At 52.5% G+C, this 22,165-nt stretch overlaps 2 protein-coding genes, 1 long non-coding RNA gene and 1 other non-coding gene across 6 annotated transcripts in view; 2 read left to right on the top strand and 2 right to left on the bottom strand.

The window, feature by feature from the left end:
• Nucleotides 1–13,008, bottom strand: part of LOC105464381 (TEF transcription factor, PAR bZIP family member) — a 29,602-nt gene extending 16,594 nt beyond the window's left edge. The window contains exon 1 of the mRNA XM_011712216.2: nt 12,846–13,008. Within this exon, the coding sequence (XP_011710518.1) occupies nt 12,846–12,912 (67 nt within the window). The 5' untranslated portion in view covers nt 12,913–13,008. The remainder of the gene's footprint in view (nt 1–12,845) is intronic.
• On the top strand, nt 330–20,537 carry LOC139358741 (uncharacterized). Of its 3 annotated transcripts, none has more exons than XR_011614171.1 (5): nt 330–591; nt 16,088–16,205; nt 17,302–17,503; nt 18,834–18,998; nt 19,884–20,537. It is a non-coding gene; the product is annotated as an uncharacterized lncRNA (long non-coding RNA). The 3 variants fall into 3 exon arrangements; XR_011614170.1 differs by lacking the exon at nt 330–591 and adding an exon at nt 1,126–1,294; XR_011614169.1 differs by lacking the exon at nt 330–591 and adding an exon at nt 13,195–13,482 and having other exon boundaries at nt 19,884–20,536.
• Nucleotides 4,908–11,010, bottom strand: LOC105464535 (uncharacterized). The gene is given in 8 exon segments (XM_071080899.1): nt 4,908–10,183; nt 10,186–10,237; nt 10,240–10,284; nt 10,286–10,317; nt 10,320–10,379; nt 10,382–10,412; nt 10,414–10,715; nt 10,992–11,010. Coding segments are annotated over 8 exon segments (678 nt in total). The 3' UTR covers nt 4,908–10,046.
• LOC112423606 (U6 spliceosomal RNA) lies at nt 5,503–5,609 on the top strand. Its single transcript, XR_003014093.1, has one exon. It is a non-coding gene; the product is annotated as a U6 spliceosomal RNA (small nuclear RNA).
• Nucleotides 20,538–22,165: the final 1,628 nt, after the last annotated feature.

The following is a 22,165-nucleotide window of genomic DNA, read 5'->3' as shown; positions in this document are numbered from 1 at the left end:
CGAGTGTTCCCCCTTCACCGCCCTCTTCATAACCCCTGCCCTCCGCAACCACCGCAGCCTCTCCCTCTTGTCCCCGACTTGCAACCTTCCAGACGCGCCACCCAAGAGGGGCGGGGCTCGGAGCGGCCTGGCCGGCCAAGGGGACCTATCCGAGCTACTGCTCGCGCTGCGTGACCGCCCCCCGTGGGTCACGTGGAGCCGCAGCCGAGTCTGGTCGCGTGGGGTGGGGGCAGAGGAGGAAGGCGCGGGAACAGCCAATGGAGGGCGGGGGCGGGGCCCAGGGAGGTGCACGAGGCGCCGCACGTGCGGGGCTGCGGCTGGGCGGGAGGGGAAGGGAAGGACAGGCCTTTCTGTTCTGGGGACTCTGCCCAGGGTCGCGGGGCAGGGACGCAGAGCCCAGCCCGCACTTCGGCTCCCACGCGACCCAGAGGTCGCCTGAGGGCAGGACCGAGGACCGCGACCTGCCGAGTCGTAGGGATGGCCAGAGCAGGGTTGGCCGCCCCAGAGCGGGGTGTCGGGTTGCCCACGCATCCAGATAAACACTAGCGTGGAGGGAGCATCCCTGAGGCTCTGTCCTGAGCCAGAGCCCGGGTACATGCTTCCGCCCTCCCACTTACTAGTTTATGACCTTGGGAAAGTCCGGTTGCTTCACTGGAACTTGTTTCCTCGGCCATAAAATTAAGAGATTGGGCTAGATAATCTCTACAGTCCCAAACAGATGGGAAATTCTTTTCCTTTCTAGGACTCTCCCTTCTTTTACCTAGAAAACAAAAACAACCTTGACACCAGGTACCGATCCCACGTTTTGTGGGAGAACCACCTCCTCTCTTAAAATATAAATCCTCCCCGGAAGTTCTGCAGGAATCTGTAAAAATGTTATATGTCGAGCGGTACATAAATGTAAAGCTGCTCCTAAACAGCGCTCAGAACTTTGTACCCCTTTATAGTACAAATCAGACTCCGCTGCAAACCCAAGCAACATTAGACTCCCCGGTTTACTCCCGGAAGGCAGAGCTTGGCTTGTTTATCCAGCATCCCTGCAGTGGCCCAGCCCATCTAGCAGGAGGGGTTGGGGGGTGGTATAGTGATAGCCCTTGGTTCAGGGGGTAGACACATGATCCAAACACCCACAGCCAGCTAAAAGTTGTCAAGCTGATGCAATCAGAATTTTGTTGAGGCTGGGCTTGGTGACTCACGCCTGTAATCCCGGCGCTTTGGGAGGCCGAGACGGGCGGATCACCTGAGGTCAGGAGTTCGAGACCAGCCTGGCCCACGGCGAAACCCCGACACTGTTGTAAGTACAGAAATAATTAGACGGGCATGGTGGCTGGCGCCTGTAATCCCAGCTACTGGGGAAGCTGAGGCAGAGAATCCTGGGAAGTGGGAGGTTGCAGGGAGCCGAGATCGCACCACTGCACTCAAGCCTGGGCGACAGAGGGAGACTTCATCTCAAAAAATAAATAAAATAATTTTGTAGGGGGTTGAGAAGGAAAAAGAAGTTGGGTAGCTGACCAGGCCTGGAAAGCAAGACATTTGAAGGACTTTCGGTGGTGGTAGGGACAGGATGATGGGTCTGATTCGAAAATTCAAGCTCTCGCTGCCACTCTAACTGAACCTCAGTCATTTTCTGAATCTGATGCCTCGATTGTTTTACCTTTTCAGGCCTCCTTTTCCTTTTATGTCAAATGGAGTTGGGGCGGGCTTTACCTTATGGGGTTGTTTTTTTTTCTTTCTTTTTTTTTTTTTTTAAGACAGTTTCTCTTGTTGCCCAGGCTGGAGTGCAGTGGCACAATCTCGGCTCACTGCAACCTCTGCCTCCTGGGTTCAAGCGATTCTCCTGCCTCAGCCTCCTGAGTAGCTGAGATTACAGGCATACGTCACCACGTCCAGCTAATTTATTTATTTTTCTTTTTTTCTGAGATGGAGTCTCACTCTGTCGCCCAGGCTGGAGTGCAGTGGTGGGATCTCGGCTCACTGCGAGCTCCGCCTCCCGGGTTCCCGCCATTCTCCTGCCTCAGCCTCCCTAGTAGCTGGTACTACAGGCGCCTGCCACCGTGCCCGGCTAATTTTTTGTATTTTTAGTAGAGACGGGGGTTTCACCACATTGGCCAGGCTAGTCTCGAACTCCTGACCTCAGGTGATCCACCCACCTGGGTCTTCCAAAGTGCTGGGATTACAGGCGTGAGCCACGGCGCCTGGCCTACTTTACGGGGTTTCTGTGAGCCAATTTGTGTAGGTGCACAGTTGCAAACCTTCAACAAATGTAGTTTTCATAATTTTACCAAAATTGTTGGCATATCCATTATCCTAGAAGTTAGTAGGTTGCTTGTGTCACTCTCTGTAGTGAAAATAGTTAATCGTGTACAGAAAATTGGTTGCATTGTAGAATTGTTAGTGAGAATTCTGTGTGTGGCTAAACTTAAATATCTTTAGGGGAAGCTAACCTAGACAAAGGGCATTCCAAGGAAATTGATTAAATCAATACAGGGGCTGGGCATGGTGGCTCACCCTTGTAATCCCAGCACTTTGGGAGGCTGAGGCAGGTGGATCACCTGAAGTCAGGAGTTTGAGGCCAGCCTGGTCAACATGGTGAAACGCTGTCTCCATTAAGAATACAGAAATAGGCCGGGCGCGGTGGCTCAAGCCTGTAATCCCAGCACTTTGGGAGGCTGAGATGGGCGGATCACGAGGTCAGGAGATCGAGACCATCCTGGCTAACACGGTGAAACCCCGTCTCTACTAAAAAATACAAAAAACTAGCCGGGCGCGGTGGCGGGCGCCTTTAGTCCCAGCTACTCGGGAGGCTGAGGCAGGAGAATGGCGTGAACCCGGGAGGCGGAGCTTGCAGTGAGCCGAGATCCGGCCACTGCACTCCAGCCTGGGCAGCAGAGCCAGACTCCGTCTCAAAAAAAAAAAAAGAATACAGAAATAGGCTGGGCGCGGTGGCTCACGCCTCTAATCCCAGCACTTTGGGAGGCCGTGGCGGGTGAATCACGAGGTCAGGAGATCGAGAACAAGGTGAAACCCCATCTCTACTAAAAATACAAAAAATTAGCTGGGCACAGTGGCGAGCCCCTGTAGTCCCAGCTACTTGGGAGGCTGAGGCAGGAGAATGGCGTGAATCCAGGAGGCGGAGCTTGCAGTGAGCCGAGATCATGCCACTGCACTCCAGCCTGGGCAACAAAGGAGAGACTGTCTCAAAAAATAAAAAAAAGGCCGGGCGCGGTGGCTCAAGCCTGTAATCCCAGCACTTTGGGAGGCCGAGACGGGCGGATCACGAGGTCAGGAGATCGAGACCATCCTGGCTAACACGGTGAAACCCCGTCTCTACTAAAAATACAAAAAACTAGCCGGGCGAGGTGGCGGGTGCCTGTAGTCCCAGCTACTCAGGAGGCTGAGGCAGGAGAATGGTCTAAACCCGGGAGGCGGAGCTTGCAGTGAGCTGAGATCCGGCCACTGCACCCCAGCCTGGGCGGCAGAGCAAGACTCTGTCTCAAAAAAAAATAATAATAAAAATAAAAATAAAAAGAAATAGGCCAGGTGCGGTGGCTTACGCCTATAATCCCAACACTTTGGGAGGCCAAGGCGGGAGGATCACAAGGTCAGATCAAGACCATCCTGGCTAACATGGTGAAACCCTGTCTCTGCTAAAAAATACAAAAAATTAGCTGGGTGTGTGATGGGCACCTGTAGTCCCAGCTACTTGGGAGGTTGAGGCAGGAGAATGGTGTGAACCCGGGAGGTGGAGCTTGCAGTGAGCCAAGATCGCGCCACTGCACTCCAGCCTGGGCAACAGAGGGAGACTCCGTGTTTCAAAAAAAAAAAAAATTTAGCTGGGCATGGTGGTGAGCACCTATAATCCCATCTACTCAGGAGGCGGAGGCGGAGGCAGGAGAATTGCTTGAACCTGGGAGGCGGAGGTTACAGTGAGCCAAGATCTTGCCACTGCACTCTAGTCTCGGCGAGAGAGTGAGACTCTGTCTCAAAAAAAAAAAAAAAAAAAGAAAGAAAACAATATAGGAAGCTTTTTTAAAAACCTGCTAGTTCGGCCATGAGGAGACTTGATTGATGGCTTAGAGTCATATCCATATAGTCTCATGGCTAATATGACATTATTGCTGGGAAGAAAAACCCATTCTCAAAGTATTAGAGGATGATTAATGATAACAGTGGAAGGTTCTAACACGTGTTTATGAGAAAGATGGGATGTAGTAAGAGGAAGTAAAGATTTAGATTTTCTTTTTTTAGCTGTAGTTATCCAAAATGAATAATGCCTACTCCAGTCATCTCCCAGCCTGGAGCAACTACCGTAACAGGCAAGTGATGCTGGTGAGAAGTGAGACTGGCAGGTTAAGCCTCCAGAACTTGGTGTTCATGTACTGACACTTCCCAAAGAGGGTTTTTTCCCCCTGGATAACCAGAGGGTAAATGATGTGTCACAAATGCTGCAGGAGCATTGTAAACACGTTCTCTATTGTGCTTAATTGCAAGCTGTGAGAGGTTAGCTACACTGCTAGTTTGCAGCATTAAACAGTGCCATCCTGCAGGTGGGAGCCATTATGTTCTCCTCTTCATTCTCCACCACAGCGGCCTCTCTCTATGTCTGTCTCCTATCACTAAAGTGGGAATAATGGCCGGGCGCGGTGGCTCACGCCTGTAATCCCAGCACTTTGGGAGGCCGAGGCGGGCGGATCACAAGGTCAGGAGATCGAGACCACGGTGAAACCCCGTCTCTACTAAAAATACAAAAAATTAGCCGGGCGCGGTTGTGGGCGCCTGTAGTCCCAGCTACTCGGGAGGCTGAGGCAGGAGAATGGCGTGAACCCGGGAGGCAGAGCTTGCAGTGAGCCGAGATCGCGCCACTGCACTCCAGCCTGGGCCACAGAGCGAGACTCCGTCTCAAAAAAAAAAAAAAAAAAAAAAAAAAATGGTGTGACCTTGCCCCATCTTAGTGGGGGTATAAATGTTGAGAGAAGTAGTTAGCTAATTTCCATAGTCTGTGAGCCTTACAAAGAAAGAAACTCCGGCCGGGCGCAGTTTCTCACGCCTGTAATCCCAGCACTTTGGGAGGCCGAGACAGGCGGATCACTAGGTCAGCAGATTGAGACCATCCTGGCTAACACGGTGAAACCCCGTCTCTACTAAAAATACAAAAAATTAGCTGGGCGTGGTGGCGGGCGCCTGTAGTCCCAGCTACTCAGGAGGCTGAGGCAGGAGAATGGCGTAAACCCGGGAGGAGGAGCTTGCAGTGAGCCGAGATCATGCCACTGCACTCCAGCCTGGGAGACAGAGCGAGACTCTGTCTCAAAAAAAAAAAAAGAAGAAATAAACCCCTTAAGAAGAACATGTTATTACATGATTAAGACTTTAAAGGCTGAGAGATTAGAGAGGTTTTTCAGGGGGAAAAAAGAGAGAAAAATAAAGGTATGATGTGGAACAGCGGCCCAGCCTGGACAACATAGTGAGACCTCATCTCTACAAACAGTAAACAATTAGCCTGATGTGCTCGCCTCAGCAGCACAAATACTAAAATTGGAACGATACAGAGAAGATTCTCATGGCCCCTGTGCAAGGATGACATGCAAATTCGTGAAGCGTTCCATTTTTTCAAAGAAAAAAATATTAGCTGAGTGTGGTAGTGCACCTGTAGCCCCAGCTATTCAGGAGGCTAAGGTGGGAGGATTGCTGGAGCCCAGGAGATCAAAGCTGCAGTAAGCTGTGATTGTGCCACACTGTGCTCCAGCCTGGGTGACAGAGAGAGACCCTGTCTCCAAATAACAAAAAACAAGAAACAAAACCACACTGGTTTCTTTAGGGAAGCATGGGTCCTGGGACAGCAGTGACTTTGTGGGGAGACCCTCCTCAGTTGCTGACCCCGCCACATGGCCGTGGGCAAGCGACTTCTCCTAAGCCTCAGTTACTTTCCCTTGGAAACAGAGATGGATATGCCCACCTCACAGGGTGGCTGTGAGGATGACCTGTGATGTGTGATGCCAGGTGCCTGCCTGGCACGGTATACAGTGTGGAGTGGGTGGGTACCCACCCTTCCCCTCCCGTTCAAGCTGTGTTGGGTCAGGAGTAGAATTATTCTGGGTATGAGGACAAGGCTGCGGGCCTGAGGGTGGGTTTAGAGTCTAAACCACAGACAAGATTGGATGTGAAATGTCCATTTTCCAGAGCTAGACGACTGGCTGTATATTCTAGTCATTACTGTTCCAGAAACCTGCTAACCAGCCCAAGCTAAAAACTTTGTTCAGGCCTGGCACGGTGGCTTATGCCTGTAACCCCAGCACTTTGGCAGGCTGAGACGGGTGGCTCACTTAAGGCCAGCAGGTCAAGACCAGCCAACATGGCAAAACCCCATCTCTACGAAAATTAGCCAGGCATGGTAGCAGGCACCTGTAATCCCAGCTACTCTGGAGGCTGAGACAGGAGAATCACTGTGGAAGTTGCAGTGAGCCGAGATTGCACCACTGCACTTCAGCCTGGCCTACAGAGCGAGACTCCGTCTCAACAAAACAAAACAAAACAAAAACAAAACAAAAACTTTGTCAGTTGAGCATATGCAGAATAAGTGATTTTCATGAAGCCATTTTGCCAGTTTGGATTATTTTTACTGAAACTTGAAGTTTAGAGGAGCTAAAAGTCCAACACAGGAGCCTTTGGCCAGATACCCTATAATGATCTGTTTGGGCATGTATTCAGCGCCTAGTAGAACAGTCCCATTCTGTTTTCTGAGTTACTGAAAATGGGACATGGGCCTGGGATGTGTGAGAGCAGGAGGGTGATAAGGCTTCTTCCATTGAGCTCTAACAAAGCCCGGTTATCTGTGTCTTTTGCCCAAGTCAAATGCAGGAGGGCACAGTGCTTTGTTCAGGGTAGTAACTCAGTAAAAATATACTTTTTTTTTTCTTTTTTCTTTTTTAAAAAAATTCCCGGCCGGGCGCGGTGGCTCACGGCTGTAATCCCAGCACTTTGGGAGGCCAAGACGGGCGGATCACGAGGTCAGGAGATCGAGACCATCCTGGCTAACATGGTGAAACCCCGTCTCTACTAAGAAATACAAAAAACTAGCCGGGCGAGGTGGTGGGCGCCTATAGTCCCAGCTACTCGGGAGGCTGAGGCAGGAGAATGGTGTGAACCCGGGGGGCGGAGCTTGCAGTGAGCTGAGATCCGGCCACTGCACTCCAGCCTGGGTGACAGAGCGAGACTCCGTCTCAAAAAAAAAAAAAAAATTCCCACCCCATCAGTAAATATTTGTTGGCTTGCTTTGTTCTTGGTGCTAGTACAACGGTTAACCAAACCTTTCAGAGCTAAGTGATACGCATTTGGAGCATTAATAATGTTAAATAACAGTCACTGTGTTTGATTCACAATTGAACCTGGAACAGCAAACATGAGCCATCCTTCGGCAAGTCTGCCCGCACAAGCCTTGCCAGCAGCTCTCCTTTTTAGCCCACATGCCTGTGGCTGGGCTCTGTGGTTTGTACCTTGGTCTCAGTGTGTTCCAGGGGAGAAGTGGTGGGTGGAGGCTCTTCTCTGATTCTTGCTCTCCTCATCAGTACTCTCAAAAGTGCTAAAAGCATTCTTCTCTTCAGCACTGAAGGAGAGGCTGGTCCTGACCACCAGCGCCTCCTGCCTAAACACAGCTGATTGTGTCTCCCCTCTAGAATCCAAACACCAGGGGAGCAAGAGTAGAGTTGGTTTCATTCACCCCGGGCTCCCCAAGCATAGCAAATGCTCTGGAAGCACATGATGAGTGGCTGGGCGACCAAGAGCTACCGCCAGAGGCATGCTTTCAGAGCCCAGAGAACCCTATGGGTAGGCACGAGCCTGGTGTCAGGAGGAACTGGGTTTGAATCCTTCAACAACTGTGTGGCCTTCCCTCTCTGAGCGTTGATGTCCTCATTTGCAGAGTGGATGATCATACCTTCCTTACAGAGCCATTGCACAGATAATGACATAGGAGCACGCAATACAGTCCTGGCACATGCTCAGGAGATGGTGGCTGTCAAGTCAGGAGCCCGTCCTGTAGCAGCCTAGCCATCTGGAAGGAGCACGCCTTGACACTGCCGTCAATGCCTGGCACTTGGTGAGAATTTGTTTCTCACATTTCTCTGAAGGGGTGGGGTGGGGGGCAGGTAGAGAAGAAGGCTCTGGGCTCCTAGGGTGGGAAGGAAGAAGAGAGAGACTGGCCCTGAGGGTAGCCAGTGTCCCTGAGTTCATTTTCTCACCAGAAGAACAGGGGAAATATACCATTTAGAAGGAGGTAGTGAGGATTAAACGAGCTAACATGTCCAGCACGTAGAAGGCCCTCTCCCCTATCCTCATCCCTGAAAACAAACTCCTCGATTTCTCAGTTTTGCTCTGGTTCCCAGGCTGTGCATGGAGGCAAACACAGGGCCCTTTACTCAGGCCAAGCTCAGGAGACCCAGGCTGCACCGAGTCCACCCTCTTGGCTCATTTGTCTCAATCCACCAAGAGGATGACACCAAGGCGCTCTCTTCCTGTACCCCTGCCTCTGCCCCAGCAAGTCCTGCTGAGATCCTGCCTGTTATGAAATGGGGCTGTCCTGTTGCATGCAGGGCAGGTGGCACCATGCCTCTAGGAGCCTCAGCACGTGTTTCCAAGGAGACAGCTGTGTGTGTGTGTGTGTGTGTGTGTGTGTGTGTGTGTGTGTGTGTGTATGCACCAACTTGTAACATCCAGTTCTTCAAAGGAAGGTGGAAAGAAGGGAATGAGGGTCAGGTTGCAAGTGGGATGTAGGTAGAAGGCGCACGATGCCAGGCCACGCTGCTGTTTGCCTTTCACAGAAAAAATCAGCACGGCACCTCACGGTTTGCAGACACTTTCACATGGGATAGCTCACTTAATCTTGGCAACAAGCTCGTGACACAGATACTCTTTTCTGCTTTTTAAAGTTTGGAGATGGAGAGAGAGGGGGGCAAGTCCCAACCAGTGGGTTATAGAATTAGGATTTGTGTCCTGACTCTGATCATAAGTCCCCTGCTCTCTTCCCAGGGCCATGCTGCCTTGTCCAGAAAGGATTCTAGATCAGGAGTGCCCCTAGATGGGGATGCCACCTGCCCAGCCCAAAGCAAAGGCCTTGTTCAGCCTTCGAGCTGTGTGTTCAGGCTCCATAACTCCCTGAAACGGAGGCCTGAGCGACTGGAGATGACAGGAAAATGGGAGGGGTATCTCTAAGCATAGCCAAGGCCCCACGGGAGAGGGAAGGATAGGGTATAAAATGCTAATCATATGATTTAGAGACGCGTGTCTTTCCAGAAGCTGGAAGAGAAAGACGTGAGAGCTGGAGTGAGCATTCTGGAACAGAATCGACTCTTGGAAAAGGATCCTTGGGAGACAGGGTGGGAGTGAAGACAGGAAGAGTGGTTTTCAGGATTTAGGTCCCAGGGACAGAGAGGGGAAACTGAGTCAGGGCTTGGGCTACAGACCCACCCTTTTGCTGGAAATGGATTTCTCTACCAAAAGGGAAATTGTTTGAACTCATGACCTAGAGTGAAGGCTACCAAGCAGCCATTGTCGCTGGAAACCAAGGGAGTCTGGGAGCTGGTCAGTTCTGGCAGAGAAAGTCTGTTTATCCAGGAACAGGAAAGAGGGAAGGTCTACATGGATTGGGCTGGGAGGCCCAGGGGCAGCATTAGGGAGAGGGGCTCCAAGTCTGGGTTTCAAGGGGCGTCATCGAACTAGAAAACGAAATGAGGCAGGGTGCAGTGACTCACGCCTGTAATCCCAGCACTTTGGGAGGCCGAAGCAGCTGGATCACTAGAGGTCAGGAGTTTGAGACCAGCCTGGCCAACATGGTGAAACCCGTCTCTACTAAAAATACAAAAATTAGCTAGGCGTGGTGGCAGGTGCCTGTAATCCTAGCTAGTCAGGAGGCTGAGGTAGGAGAATTGCTTGAATATGGGAGGTGGAGGTTGCAGTGAGCTGACATTGCGCCACTGCACTCCAGCCTGGGCAACAGAGTGAGACAATGTCTAAAAAAACAAACAACAACAACAAAAAACAGTGGGCGCTGTGGCTCACGCCTGTAATCCCAGCACTTTGGGAGGCCGAGGCGGGCGGATCACGAGGTCAAGAGATCAAGACCATCCTGGCCAACATGGTGAAACCCCGTCTCTACTAAACATACAAAAATTAGCCTGGCATGGTGGCGGCACCTGTAGTCCCAGGTACTTGGATGGCTGAGGCAGGAGAATTGCTTGAATTCTCTCCGCCGGGAGGCGGAGGTTGCAGTGAGCTTAAATTGCACCACTGCATGCACTCCAGCCTGGCGATAGAGCAAGACTCTGTCTCAAAAAAAAGGAAAGAAAGAAAATGAAAGTGGAGTGAGAGACTGCATGGAGCAGAGAGCAGAGAGCACACCTGGAGTTTCTCACACTCCGCATGGCTTTCCAGTACACTTCCCTCCCGCTGGAGGCGAGATACGCTCTGCACGTGACCTAAATGCGTGCTGAAGCACAGCCACGGGGCAAGCGAAAGAAGAGAAAATGGGGAGTTTGTAAACAGTCCTCCAAAGAGATAACTGCCCCCTTCCACCGGACGGGAGCAGCAGGAAGTCCACCAAAGCAAGGGCACGCGGGCCTGAGGGCATCCCTGTTTTCTGGAGCACCTGGTCTCTGTCGTCTTTCTCCCATTCAAACCCAAAGTCAGAGCAGTGGGAGATGGGAGAGAAGCCGCTTCAACAACAACTTAAGTACATGGTCCCCAATGGCAAGTAATTCCGTAATCATTCTGTGTGGCGGATATACCCTCTTTTCAACAAGGTCTATTGCTTTTCAGGTAGACATTTGTGTTTATAAATGGTCTGGAGATTCGGGCGGCTTTGGGAAACTGATCGCAGATTAGGGGGCAAAAATGTGCTGCGGTCGTTGTGACCCCTATGGCTCTTCAACCCTCTTCCCCCCATTTTATCTAGCAGTTGGCTGCAGGCATCTGTCAGTCCCGTGGGACCTCATGCTTCTCACCCTCAGTGAGACGCCACATGAAGGGACAGGAGGTGACCCAAGACTGGCCCACACCCGTTGGACCTGCCCAGCCACGCTGGACTAACTAATTCTCGGCCACAGCTTGCCAGTGCTAGGCAAAGCTCTGCCTGAAACCTTGGGCGGTCCCCTATGTGCCAGGCCCTGACTTCGCTCATCCACAGTGAGGGAGGGGGACTTTCCGGCTATTGCAGGGCTCTGCAGACCAGCTGGGAGCCAGAGCCTGGCAGCTGCTGCCACACTTCAAAGGCCTTGTTATCCTCATCTGAGGAGCAGTGCCCCGAGTCGCCCCTGAGAATCCTCCCTACCGCACTGGCAGCCTCACCCTTCGTGTGCGTGCTGGGGGACATCCTGGGACACCTGAGGGGAGCCAGGAGCGGCTGCACCACCCTTCCTGGGTTCCTGGAACAAGGAGGGGACCGTCCACCTTAGCTTTTGGATAGGTGCTCAGCTCTGCCAACCCTCACAGGCCACTCAGAGATGCCAAAAAAGTCAGCTATGGCTTGTTTGTGGGTGTGGACTCCAAACGGGGGCAGATCCCTCGGGCTGAGTTGCAGAGGGCTTCCCTGAGGAGGTGGCCTTCTCCTGGTGAACAACTGGTGTCCCCAGTTCTAGGAGGCCCCAGGAGCGCCTTCTGTGACACTCATCTTGGAGGGTGGCCTGGAGTGTCCCAGCATTTGACAGTATGGGGTGTGATTGGAGGGGCCTGAGCCCAGAGCTGCATGCGAGAGCTCAGGAGCCCCTGCCCTGAGCTCCCAGAACCCCCTTCCCCATTCGGGCAATGTGTCCTTAGGAACAGAACCTGCTGACCCTCCTTTCCTGGTTTAGCACAAGCAAACCCACACCCGGTGCCAGAGGGGTGAAGGGAGGCCAGGGGCTGTGGGGTCTGTCTCCTGGCTCTGGTTTGGGAATGGGCTGAGAGCATCCTGTGGAAGGAAGTCCTGTAGGGACCACCAGGGCCACCTGGTGATGCTAGGTAGCAGGTGCTGGCACAGCAGGATGAGAGGGAGGCCTGAGAAAGGTCCCCTGAGAGGACACCCCAGGCACCCAAGTCAGACTCAGGCAGCAGAGGCCAATGGGCCCCTGTAAAGGCAAGGAGGAATTGGAGCCCTGGGGACCTGGGGGTGACCCCTGAAGTCTGGGAACAGAAGAGATTTGGAGAGAGATTTATCAGGACTCTCTCCCAAACTAATCTGGCCATGGGGTTCCCAGGCAGGACTCAGGAGACAACTGGTGCTGGCCACCAGGTCTGCCCCGTGGTCCACGCCCTCCTCTCTCCTCCCTCGCGCGTGTTTTGCCTGTGGCATCCTAGGAACGCAGGGCTTCGAGCCTTGTGGTCCTGTTACATAACAGCTTCCATCCCATCCATGAGTTCAGCCCTCCGGCAAGCGGGAGCTGCAGCAGGCGCACCAAGGAAAGCCTCTGCTTCAGACCCAGGCTTCTGCTCCCCAAATCCACAGTCCCTGCCACTCTGCCACCCCCAGCGTACAGCGGGAGGGAGCTTCATAAGCAGTCAGCGTCCAGCCAGATTCTTTCAACAGGACCCCCGTCCTGTCCTGTCCTGTCCTGGTCCCACATGAGCACAGCACCTGTCAGTGGCCACACACTGGCCATGGCTTCCCCAAATCCAGCAGGCCTAGGAAACAGTCCCAGAGCCGGTGTGACATATGCCTCTTCGAACCCCTCTCCGCACTCTGCACCCTGAGACCAAGGACACACCACTACCGGGACCCTCCCTGGCTTGGAGATGCGTGTCCTGCCACTGTGCTTGTGGCTGCCCCCTCGCACCCTCGAGTACCTGGGCAGCCAGCCATTGCCGGTCACCTGCGCTCCTACCTGTTCTCTTCTCTGGCCAAGGCAGAGAGTGCTCCAGCAGGGACTTGAGGACCTCAGGCATATCCATGGCAGGGGCCACTGGGAACCGGTCGCAGCTCACACAGCCCAGCAGGAGGTGCTTGCTCCAGGGAGTTCAGAAGCAGCTGGAGAGGCAGGGGCCGGCCAAAGCCGCAGGCTAAGGGGAGGCAGGCGGGGTGGGATCCTTGAGGCAGCCAATGGCCAGCACCAGTCCCGGCCCGCCCGTCCACCCCCGGCTTGGCCACCTGCCAGCTCCGGCTGCAGCCAGGCCTTCCCTTCCCGCTGCTTGGCAGGGCGGGCCTGGCCCTGCGCCAGCTGCAGCACGTGGAGCTGTCGCGCCAATCCTCTGACAGAGAGCTCAGCCTGTTATCTAACTTTGGAAAGGGAAGTTCTCCCCCAGGCTGGGAGCCATAACTGGGGCTGCCAGGTGAGAATGGTAAGCTCCACGCCCACAGCAAGCATGCGTCGGCACGGAGGAGCCCTGGAGGCCCAGGCACGCAGTGGAAACCATCCCGGGCTGGGACCTAAGGCTGCAAGAGAAAAGGAGGATGACAGGCAAGGACAGCACCTCAGGCAGCCCAGCACAAGATACCCTGTGTTGGCAGATGCAGGGACGCGGGTGGGCATCATGCCTTCTCCTATGAGCTCGTGAGCCTCAAGGGCTTGTGGCATGTTTTGATGCTGTGTTTATGCCCTGCACGTTTACCCTACAAGGCACGCCAGTGTATATGTGGCATGCATAACTGGGGCTTTATACCCTCTACACAGCCTGAAGCCTGTTCCCCAAAAGGAAGTGACAAAACCTACTGCCTGAGGTTCTTTGGTCTTCAGGGGAGAGGGGAATAGGGGCAGGTGCCAGGAGACCAGGCACCACTGAAAGGGGGGCAGGTCTGCCAGCCTGCTTCAGGCTTGTCCTGGATAAGGAATCCCTGCTTCCCAGTCATCGTGGGGACTTAAGGTGCCAATTGGCTGTTTGCTGTGGTCCCCTCTCATACCTTCCCAGCAGGACGCTGGCCCCTGTGGTCTTTGGGTTACTTGGATGTGTGGGTGAAGCCAAGGTTCTGGATGTCACCGTCCACCTCAGACCAGCATCAGAGCAAAGCCAGACTTGTCGGGATGCCAGGTTCTCGATTCTGCCATACATTGATGTGGGATCTTGAGGAAGCTTAGCAGCAATTCTGGGTCTCAGTTGCTGAACCACCTAATGTAGTGGCCTCTAAGGTGCTGTTCAGCTCTAGTTCTATGGCTCTGAAGCTCCAGGTGGGCTGCAGTAAATGTTTGGTTTTCTGCATGGTAGCAGATTTTTTTTTTTTTTTTCTGAGATAGGGTCTTTGTTGCTCAGGCTGAAGTGCAGTGGTGGGCTCATGGCTCACTGCCTTATGCTTGCAAGTAGCTGGGACTATAGGTGCATGAGGTGCATGCTGCCCCACTGGACTTTCTTTTCTTATGTAAACACAGGGGCTCACTGTTGCCCAGGCTGGTCTCAAATCCTGGGTTCAAGCCATCCTTCGGTCTTGGCCTCCCAAAGTCCTGGGATTACGGGTGTGGACACTGCCCCTGGCCTGTAGCTGGCTTTTCTTTTTCCTTCCTTCCTTTTTTTTTTTTTTTTTTTTTTTGAGAGAAGTCTTGCTCTTGTCCCCCAGGTTTGAGTGCAATGACTTTATCTTGGCCCACTGCAACCTCCACCTCCCGGGTCCAAACGATTCTCCTACCTCTGCCTCCCAAGTAGTTGGGATTAAGGCACCTGCCACCACGTCCAGCTAATTTTTGTAGTTTTTAGTAGAGACAGGGTTTCACCATGTTGGCCAGGCTGGTCTCGAACTCCTGACCTCAGATAATCCGCCCGCCTCGGCCTCCCACAGTGCTGGAATTACAGGCTGAGCTACCGCACCCGGTCAGCCTGTAGCTGGTTTCTAAGCAGTCCTTTGTTGTTTCCCAAAATTCCATTTTGTACAGAATCAAAAATACTCCAGGAGCCCCTTCTGGCTTCTTCCTTTCCCCATGATCCCAGCTTATCCGCTAATTACCCACCCTCCCTCCCTAATGACCCACCCCAAATTATGCTCTTTCCCAAATTAATTAAAAATTAATTTTAACTTTTGAATACAAAAAACAGTATGTGGCTTAAAGCTCAAAACCTCCGATAAGGTTTGTTTATTTGTTTATTTAGAGACACGGTTTCGTTCTGTTGCCCAGGCTGCAGTACAGTAGCAGGATTTCAGCTCACTGCAACCTCTGCCTACCAGGCTCCTGCCTCAGCCTCCCGAGTAGCTGTGATTACAGGCACGCACCATTACGCCTGGCTGATTTTTGTATTATTAGTAGAGGCAGGGTTTCACATCGTTGGCCAGGCTGGTTTCAAACTCCTGACCTCAGGTGATCCACCCTCCTCGGCCTCCCAAAGTGCTGGGATAGGCGTGAGCCACCGTGCCCGGCCTCAATGAAGTATACTTTAGAAATGTCCTTTCTGGCCGGGCGCGGTGGCTCAAGCCTGTAATCCCAGCACTTTGGGAGGCCGAGACGGGAGGATCACGAGGTCAGGAGATCGAGCCCTTCCTGGCTAACACGGTGAAACCCCGTCTCTACTAAAAAATACAAAAAACTAGCCGGGCGAGGTGGCGGGCGCCTGTAGTCCCAGCTACACGGGAGGCTGAGGCAGGAGAATGGCGTAAACCCGGGAGGCGGAGCTTGCAGTGAGCTGAGATCCGGCCACTGCACTCCAGCCCAGGCAGCAGAGCAAGACTCTGTCTCAAAAAAAAAAAAAAAAAAAAAAAAAAAAAAAAAAAGAAATGTCCTTTCTATTCCTGTCCCTCATTCTCATACCCCAATGTTTCTTTATGCAAAAGTAAGCATACATAGCCGGGCGCGGTGGCTCAAGCCTGTAATCCCAGCACTTTGGGAGGCCGACACGGGCGGATCACCAGGTCAGGAGATCGAGACCATCCTGGCTAACCCGGTGAAACCCCGTCTCTACTAAAAAATACAAAAAACTAGCCGGGCGAGGTGGCGGGCGCCTGTAGTCCCAGCTACTCGGGAGGCTGAGGCAGGAGAATGGCGTAAACCCGGGGGGCGGAGCTTGCAGTGAGCTGAGATCCGGCCATTGCACTCCAGCCTGGGTGACAGAGCGAGACTCCGTCTCAGAAAAAAAAAAAAAAAAAAAAAAAAAGTAAGCATGTATATATGTATATATTTATAACACACATACAAAACACTTAATTTTGCAGAGTTGTGTGTTCTGACCAGCAGAGAGTTTTGTGACTACAAAGGAGAGACCCCCTTACTGCTCTGTTTCCAGCCAGACCCCTGGCCAGTGCCCCTTGCTCTGCAACCCCGGGTGTGAAGGTAAGGGTGAGAGTGGGCCTGGTGTGCAGGCCCCCAGCTGACCTGTGATTTGCAGGAGGGGGCGGTCTGAGGCTGGGCTGCCACATTCAGCATTCCTTGGCCCAGGAATTCTCTTGAGTGCAAGACTGCTTATCACAAAGGTAGAGTGGGCAGGTGTCCATCAGTATGATCTCAAAAGGAATACGAAGCACCCTGTATTTCTCAAACATACCCACCTGCTGCAAGACGTTTTTCTCTTGGAGATTCATTCCTGTGAGCTCTCTGCAGGCTCCCTTTTTTTTTTTTTTTTGAGGTCGAGTTTTGCTCTCGTTGCCCAGGCTGGAGTGCAATGGTGTGATCTCGGCTCACCGCAACCTCCGCCTCCCAGGTTCAAGCAATTCTCCTGCCTCAGCCTCCTGAGTAGCTGGGATTACAGGCATGTGCCACTGTGCCTGACTAATTTTGTGTTTTGAGTAGAAACAGGGTTTCTCCATGTTGGTCAGGCTGGTCTCGAACTCCTGACCTCATGTAATCCACCCACTTCAGCCTCCCAAAGTGCTGGGATTACAGGTGTGAGCCACTGCGCTGGCCTCTGCAGGCTCCTTTTAATGTGCAAATGTCCTAAGCCTCTGAGATCATGAATGAGTGCTTATCACATACCTGGCACCAGCCTAAACCCCACGAGGAATTCAAAGTTTAATAACATACCCAGCCAGGCAACTCCCTATCCTTAGAGAACTTTCACACCACTGGGAGTCCATATTGGCAGCCCCCAGTCGGCACTCACAGTGTCCAGCTGGCAGCATCCCCTAGGTCAGACAGGGACCACACCAGTGGGTTGCTGGGCCAGGCAGCCAGGGAGGCAAGAGGTAGTGGGAAGGGAAGGCCATATACATACCTAGAGACCTTTGGATGGGGGCCACATGCCGGGAGTATTGGGATTGTCTGCCCTTCTTGGACTTCCTAGCTCAGGTGTCTGATGTCCACTGCAGATGGTCTGAGGTCTGTTGGTGTCCTTATCAATGCCACTGAGCCCACCCCATGCCCTGTGCTTGAGTTTTCATCAACTGTATTTACCCCTAGTTCACTAGGAATGTGGTGTTCTTTGTGCCTACAGCTATGTCTCTGCAGGGGAGCTGTAATGCCAGACAGGAGTCCGGAGTCAGAGTCACAGTGGCCCCATAAGAACATCTAACGCCTTGTGCAGCTGAGAGGCCGGGCTGAGGGAGAACTTTATCAAGAATACGTTCTCGGCCGGGCGCGGTGGCTCACGCCTGTAATCCCAGCACTTTGGGAGGCCGAGGCGGGCGGATCACAAGGTCAGGAGATCGAGACCACGGTGAAACCCCGTCTCTACTAAAAATACAAAAAATTAGCCGGGCGCGGTTGTGGGCGCCTGTAGTCCCAGCTACTCGGGAGGCTGAGGCAGGAGAATGGCGTGAACCCGGGAGGCGGAGCTTGCAGTGAGCCGAGATCGCGCCACTGCACTCCAGCCTGGGCGACAGAGCGAGACTCCGTCTCAAAAAAAAAAAAAAAAAAAAAAAAAAAAAAAAAAAAAGAATACGTTCTCGGCCGGGTGCGGTGGCTCACGCTTGTAATCCCAGCACTTTGGGAGGCCGAGACAGGCGGATCACGAGGTCAGGAGCTCGAGACCATCCTGGCTAACACGGTGAAACCCCGTCTCTACTAAAAATACATTAAAAAAAAATGAGCCGGGCGTGGTGGCGGGCGCCTGTAGTCCCAGCTACACGGGAGGGAGGCTGAGGCAGGAGAATGGTGTGAACCCCGGAAGCAGAGCTTGCAGTGAGTGGAGATCGCGCCACTGCACTCCAGCCTGGGTGACAAAGCAAGACTCCGTCTCAAAAAAAAAAAAAAACAAAAAAAAAACCAAGAATACGTTCTCAGCCAGGCACAGTGGCTCACTCCTGTAATCCCAGCACTTTGGGAGGCTGAGGTGCGCAGATCACCTGAGGTCAGGAATTCTTGACCAGCCTGGCCAACATGGAGAAACCCTGTCTCTACCAAAAACACAAAAATTAGCTTAGTGTGGTGGCACGTGCCTGTAATCCCGGCTACTTGGGAGGCTGAGGCAGGAGAATCACTTGAAGCTGGGAGGCAGAGCTTGCAGTGAGCCGAGATCACACCACTGCACTCCAGCGTGGGCGACAAGAGCAAGACTCTGTCTCAAAAAATTAAAAAAAAAAGAATATGTTCCCTGTGCCTCGTCCCCTCCTTGACCAGCAGCGCATATTCACTTCTAGGTCCAAAACGAAGGTGCCAGAAGAGGCTGGCATAATCTTACTGATCATCAATTGAGCAGGTCCAGTGGCTCTGGCTGCGTTTTCCTGAGGACCGGGGGATATTTCCCAGGGAGGCTGCAAAGGGCTTCCAGGTGTGGGGATAGATGGATGCAGTTCTTTGCAGAACTGTTAAGGGCTTTCTCTGGAAAGGTTCAGAGCTGAGGCAGCTGGTGCACTGTGTTGGTCGTGTTCACTGAGGCCCCTCCTCACAGACTTACTGATCATGACTTACTGCAGCCTCAACCTCCTGGGCTCAAGCCAACCTTCCACCTCAGCCTCCCAAGTAGCTAGGACCACAGGTGTGGACCACCATGCCCAGCTAATTTTACTTTTTTTTTTTTTTTTGTAGAAGACCAGACATAGGCCTGCGTTCAGTAACTGGGAGCTGCTGAAGCCAGCTCTGACTCATCGATAGGACGAATACCAGCTACTGACCATAAATATCCAGGTGACACGGGTGCATGGAACTGCACATGTGAAGTAAAAATTAAGAGAGAAAGAAAGATGCAGAACAGTAAGTGACATGGATTACAATGATGAATCTTTTTAAAGCTTCAATTCCAGTTTCACCTCCTCCAGGAAGTCCTCCCTGGCTCCTGAGCCTGGATGAGGTACCTCCGCTGGTACCCTGAGTGTCTCCCCCCTGTCACCCAGATCACATCATTCTACAGTCTTCTGTTAAGTCGGTCTCTTTTAGCACTGACTGAATTGAAGGGGAAGCAGTTTCTTAAGTAATCTTGTATTTCCTGGATCTGGGATGGACTGGGTGCTCAGTTGATGTTTACCAATCTGAGTCACATGAGGACCAGAAGATAATTTAAGGGAATTGACAAGAATTTACAAATTTATTCCACTAGGTGTGTTGAAGTCCTGCTTTTTTTTTTTTTTTTTTTTTTTTAAGACAGAGTCTCACTCTGTCACTCAGGCTGGAGTGCAATGGCATGGTCTCAGCTCACTGCAACCTCTGCCTCCTGGGTTCAAGTGGTTCTCCCACGTCAGCCTCTCGAGTAGCTGGAACTACAGGCGTGTGCCACCACACCCAGCTAATTTTTGTATTTTTAGTGGAGACGAGGTTTCACTATGTTGGCCAGGCTGGTCTGGAACTCCTGATCTCGTGATCCACCCACCTCGGCCTCCCAAAGTGCTGGGATTATAAGCGTGAGCCACCGCGCCTGGCCTCTGCTTGTCTTACTCTAATTGTTCCTTTATTTTATTTATTTTTTTGAGACAGGATCTTGCTCTGTCTCCCACGCTGGGAGACAGTGCTGTGATCATGACTTACTGCAGCCTCAACCTCCTGGGCTCAGGCCAACCTTCCACTTCAGCCTCCCAAGTAGCTAGGACCACAGGTGTGGACCACCATGCCCAGCTAATTTTACATTTTATTTTTTTTTTGTAGAGATATAGTTTTACTGTTGCTCAGGCTGGTCTCAAGCTCCTGGCCTCAAGTGATCCTTCTGCCTTGATCTCCCAAGGCAGGATTACAGGAGTGAGTCACCCAGGGAAGGTCTTGATGCAGGCACACGATCTCTGCAGCCTAAAGATGAGTCTGTATTTTTCTTCTGGGAACTCTGCTTTGCCACGGCACTTTGGTTTTTCACAGTGTATCCAGAAGTGCTGTGAATTCCAGAATGTCAGGGCTGAAGGGACATTTGCCGATACCCAGTTCCCAGTGGTTCTCGATCTTTTTTCTGCCTCCTTCCTGAGAGTCTTTGGAACCGTCGCTGAAACTCTCTGGGCTATAAACATGGACAGCAAACTTCCAGGGCTGCTGTGAGGGGCGGATGTACTGTCTGCACAGTACCTGCTGCAAACAAGATGCTCAATAAAGCTGGCTGCTTTTGTTCCTCGCGCCATCATTTATCAAACATCTGAGCATCTACTGCATACCTGGCCCAATGTCTTCAGGCAATTCTCTGGTCCCGAACCTCTGTCTGTCCACTCCACACTGCAGTTTAAAGCTGCCTGGGAAGCCGGGCATGGTGGCTCATGCCTGTAATCCCAGCACTTTGGGAGGCCAAGGCGACAGGTGGATCACTTGAGGTCAGGAGTTCAAGACCAGCCTGGCCAACATGATGAAACCCTGTCTCTACCAAAAATACAAAAATTAGCTGGGCATGGTAGTGGGCGCCTGTGGTCCCAACTACTCAAGAGGCTAGGTAGGAGAATCACTTGAACCCTGGAGGCGGAGGTTGCAGTGAGCCGAGGTCATGCCACTGCACTCCAGCCTGGGTGACAGTGAGACTCTGTCTCAAAAAAAAAAAAAGGGAAAAAAAAGCTGTCTGGGGAGAGCTTGCTCTTGCACATGAGCAGTACCTCCCTACGAGACCCCCGCTATCACCTGCAGCCATGCACGATCCAAAAGATTTGACGAAGTACCTCCCACCCCAGCAGACTGAGTCCCTGAGAACTCCAGATCTAATATATCAGCTCCTTTTATTTATTTATTTTTGAGATGGAGTCTTACTCTGTCACCCAGGCTGGAATGCAGTGGTCCTATCTCAGCTCACTGCAACCTCTGCCTCCCAAATTCAAGCAATTCTCTGGCCTCAGCCTCCCAAGTAGCTGGGATGACAGGCGTGCGCCACCACGCCCGGCTAATTTTTGTATTTTTTAGTAGAGAGGGGTTTTCACCATGTTGGCCAGACTGGTCTCAAACTCCTGACCTCAGGTGATCTGCTCACATCGGCCTCCCAAAGTGCTGGGATTACAGGCATAAGTCACCGTGCCGGGCCCCCCGCCAGCTCCTTTTAAAGATGAGGAAACTGGACCCATGTGACTTCCGTCTCCTTTGGGTTCATAGGAGCCAGGGTTGTGGTCGGGACCATAGGCATGGCCCCCGCCTTCCTGGAAGAGCCGCCTCCAGAAAGGGCAGAGGCGGGCCCTGGAGCCCAGCTGGGCACACTGCAGCATAAGTGTAGGGAAGTGTGGGCACCACTGGCAGCCCCACGTGGAAGGCTGAAAGCAGGCAAGCTGCGGGTGAGCCAGGGAAGGGTGGCAAGTGGCAGCATGTCGTTGCCAGTGAGACGCTGCCGGAGCCGGGGTCAGCTGGCCTCCGTGTATACACGGGGACACAGACCTGGGAATGCTTAGCATTCCTCAGAGTAGCTAGCACGGGCCAGGTCTGTCCCAGGAGGACAGAGCAGCTAAGGCCCCTGGATATAAGTGCCAGGTGGGGAGGAACAGGAGCGACACCTCGGGGACAGAGGTCAAAGTGCACAAGTTTATTTTCTAGAACAAAGGCTAAAAGAAGCAAGTTTCTTTCATTTTATTTTAAGAAGGACAAAAATTGTTATTAAAACATCTACATTATTATCAAGATACTAGACCTTATGAATATTTAATATTAAAGTGTGGTATTCTTAAATTTTTAATACACAGACATTTTAAAGGACCATTAAATTGATGGCTGCCCAGCTGAGAAATGCAGCATCCCTCCCCACCCACCCCGCCCCCATGCTTGCCACGCCACCTTGTCCCTGCCTGCCGGGGAACACAGGTCCCAGACTCAGCCCTCTGAGCCTCCCAGCCAGGGGCCCTAGGAGGCTCACAACAGCAATAGTTACCCTCATCATTAAAAGGGCCTTCTTGTCCCTCCTCCCCATCATACTCTGCCTCCCACCCTCTCTTCCTTATCCTGTGGGGGCTCCAGCTCTGGCCAGGCCAGGGAGCCCCAGATCC

Source organism: Macaca nemestrina, chromosome 15, assembly GCF_043159975.1.
Source record: "Macaca nemestrina isolate mMacNem1 chromosome 15, mMacNem.hap1, whole genome shotgun sequence".
In the NCBI taxonomy this organism is placed as follows: domain Eukaryota; kingdom Metazoa; phylum Chordata; class Mammalia; order Primates; family Cercopithecidae; genus Macaca; species Macaca nemestrina.
Note: the sequence above shows the minus strand (reverse complement) of the source record. Positions and strands in the feature narration are given on the sequence as shown.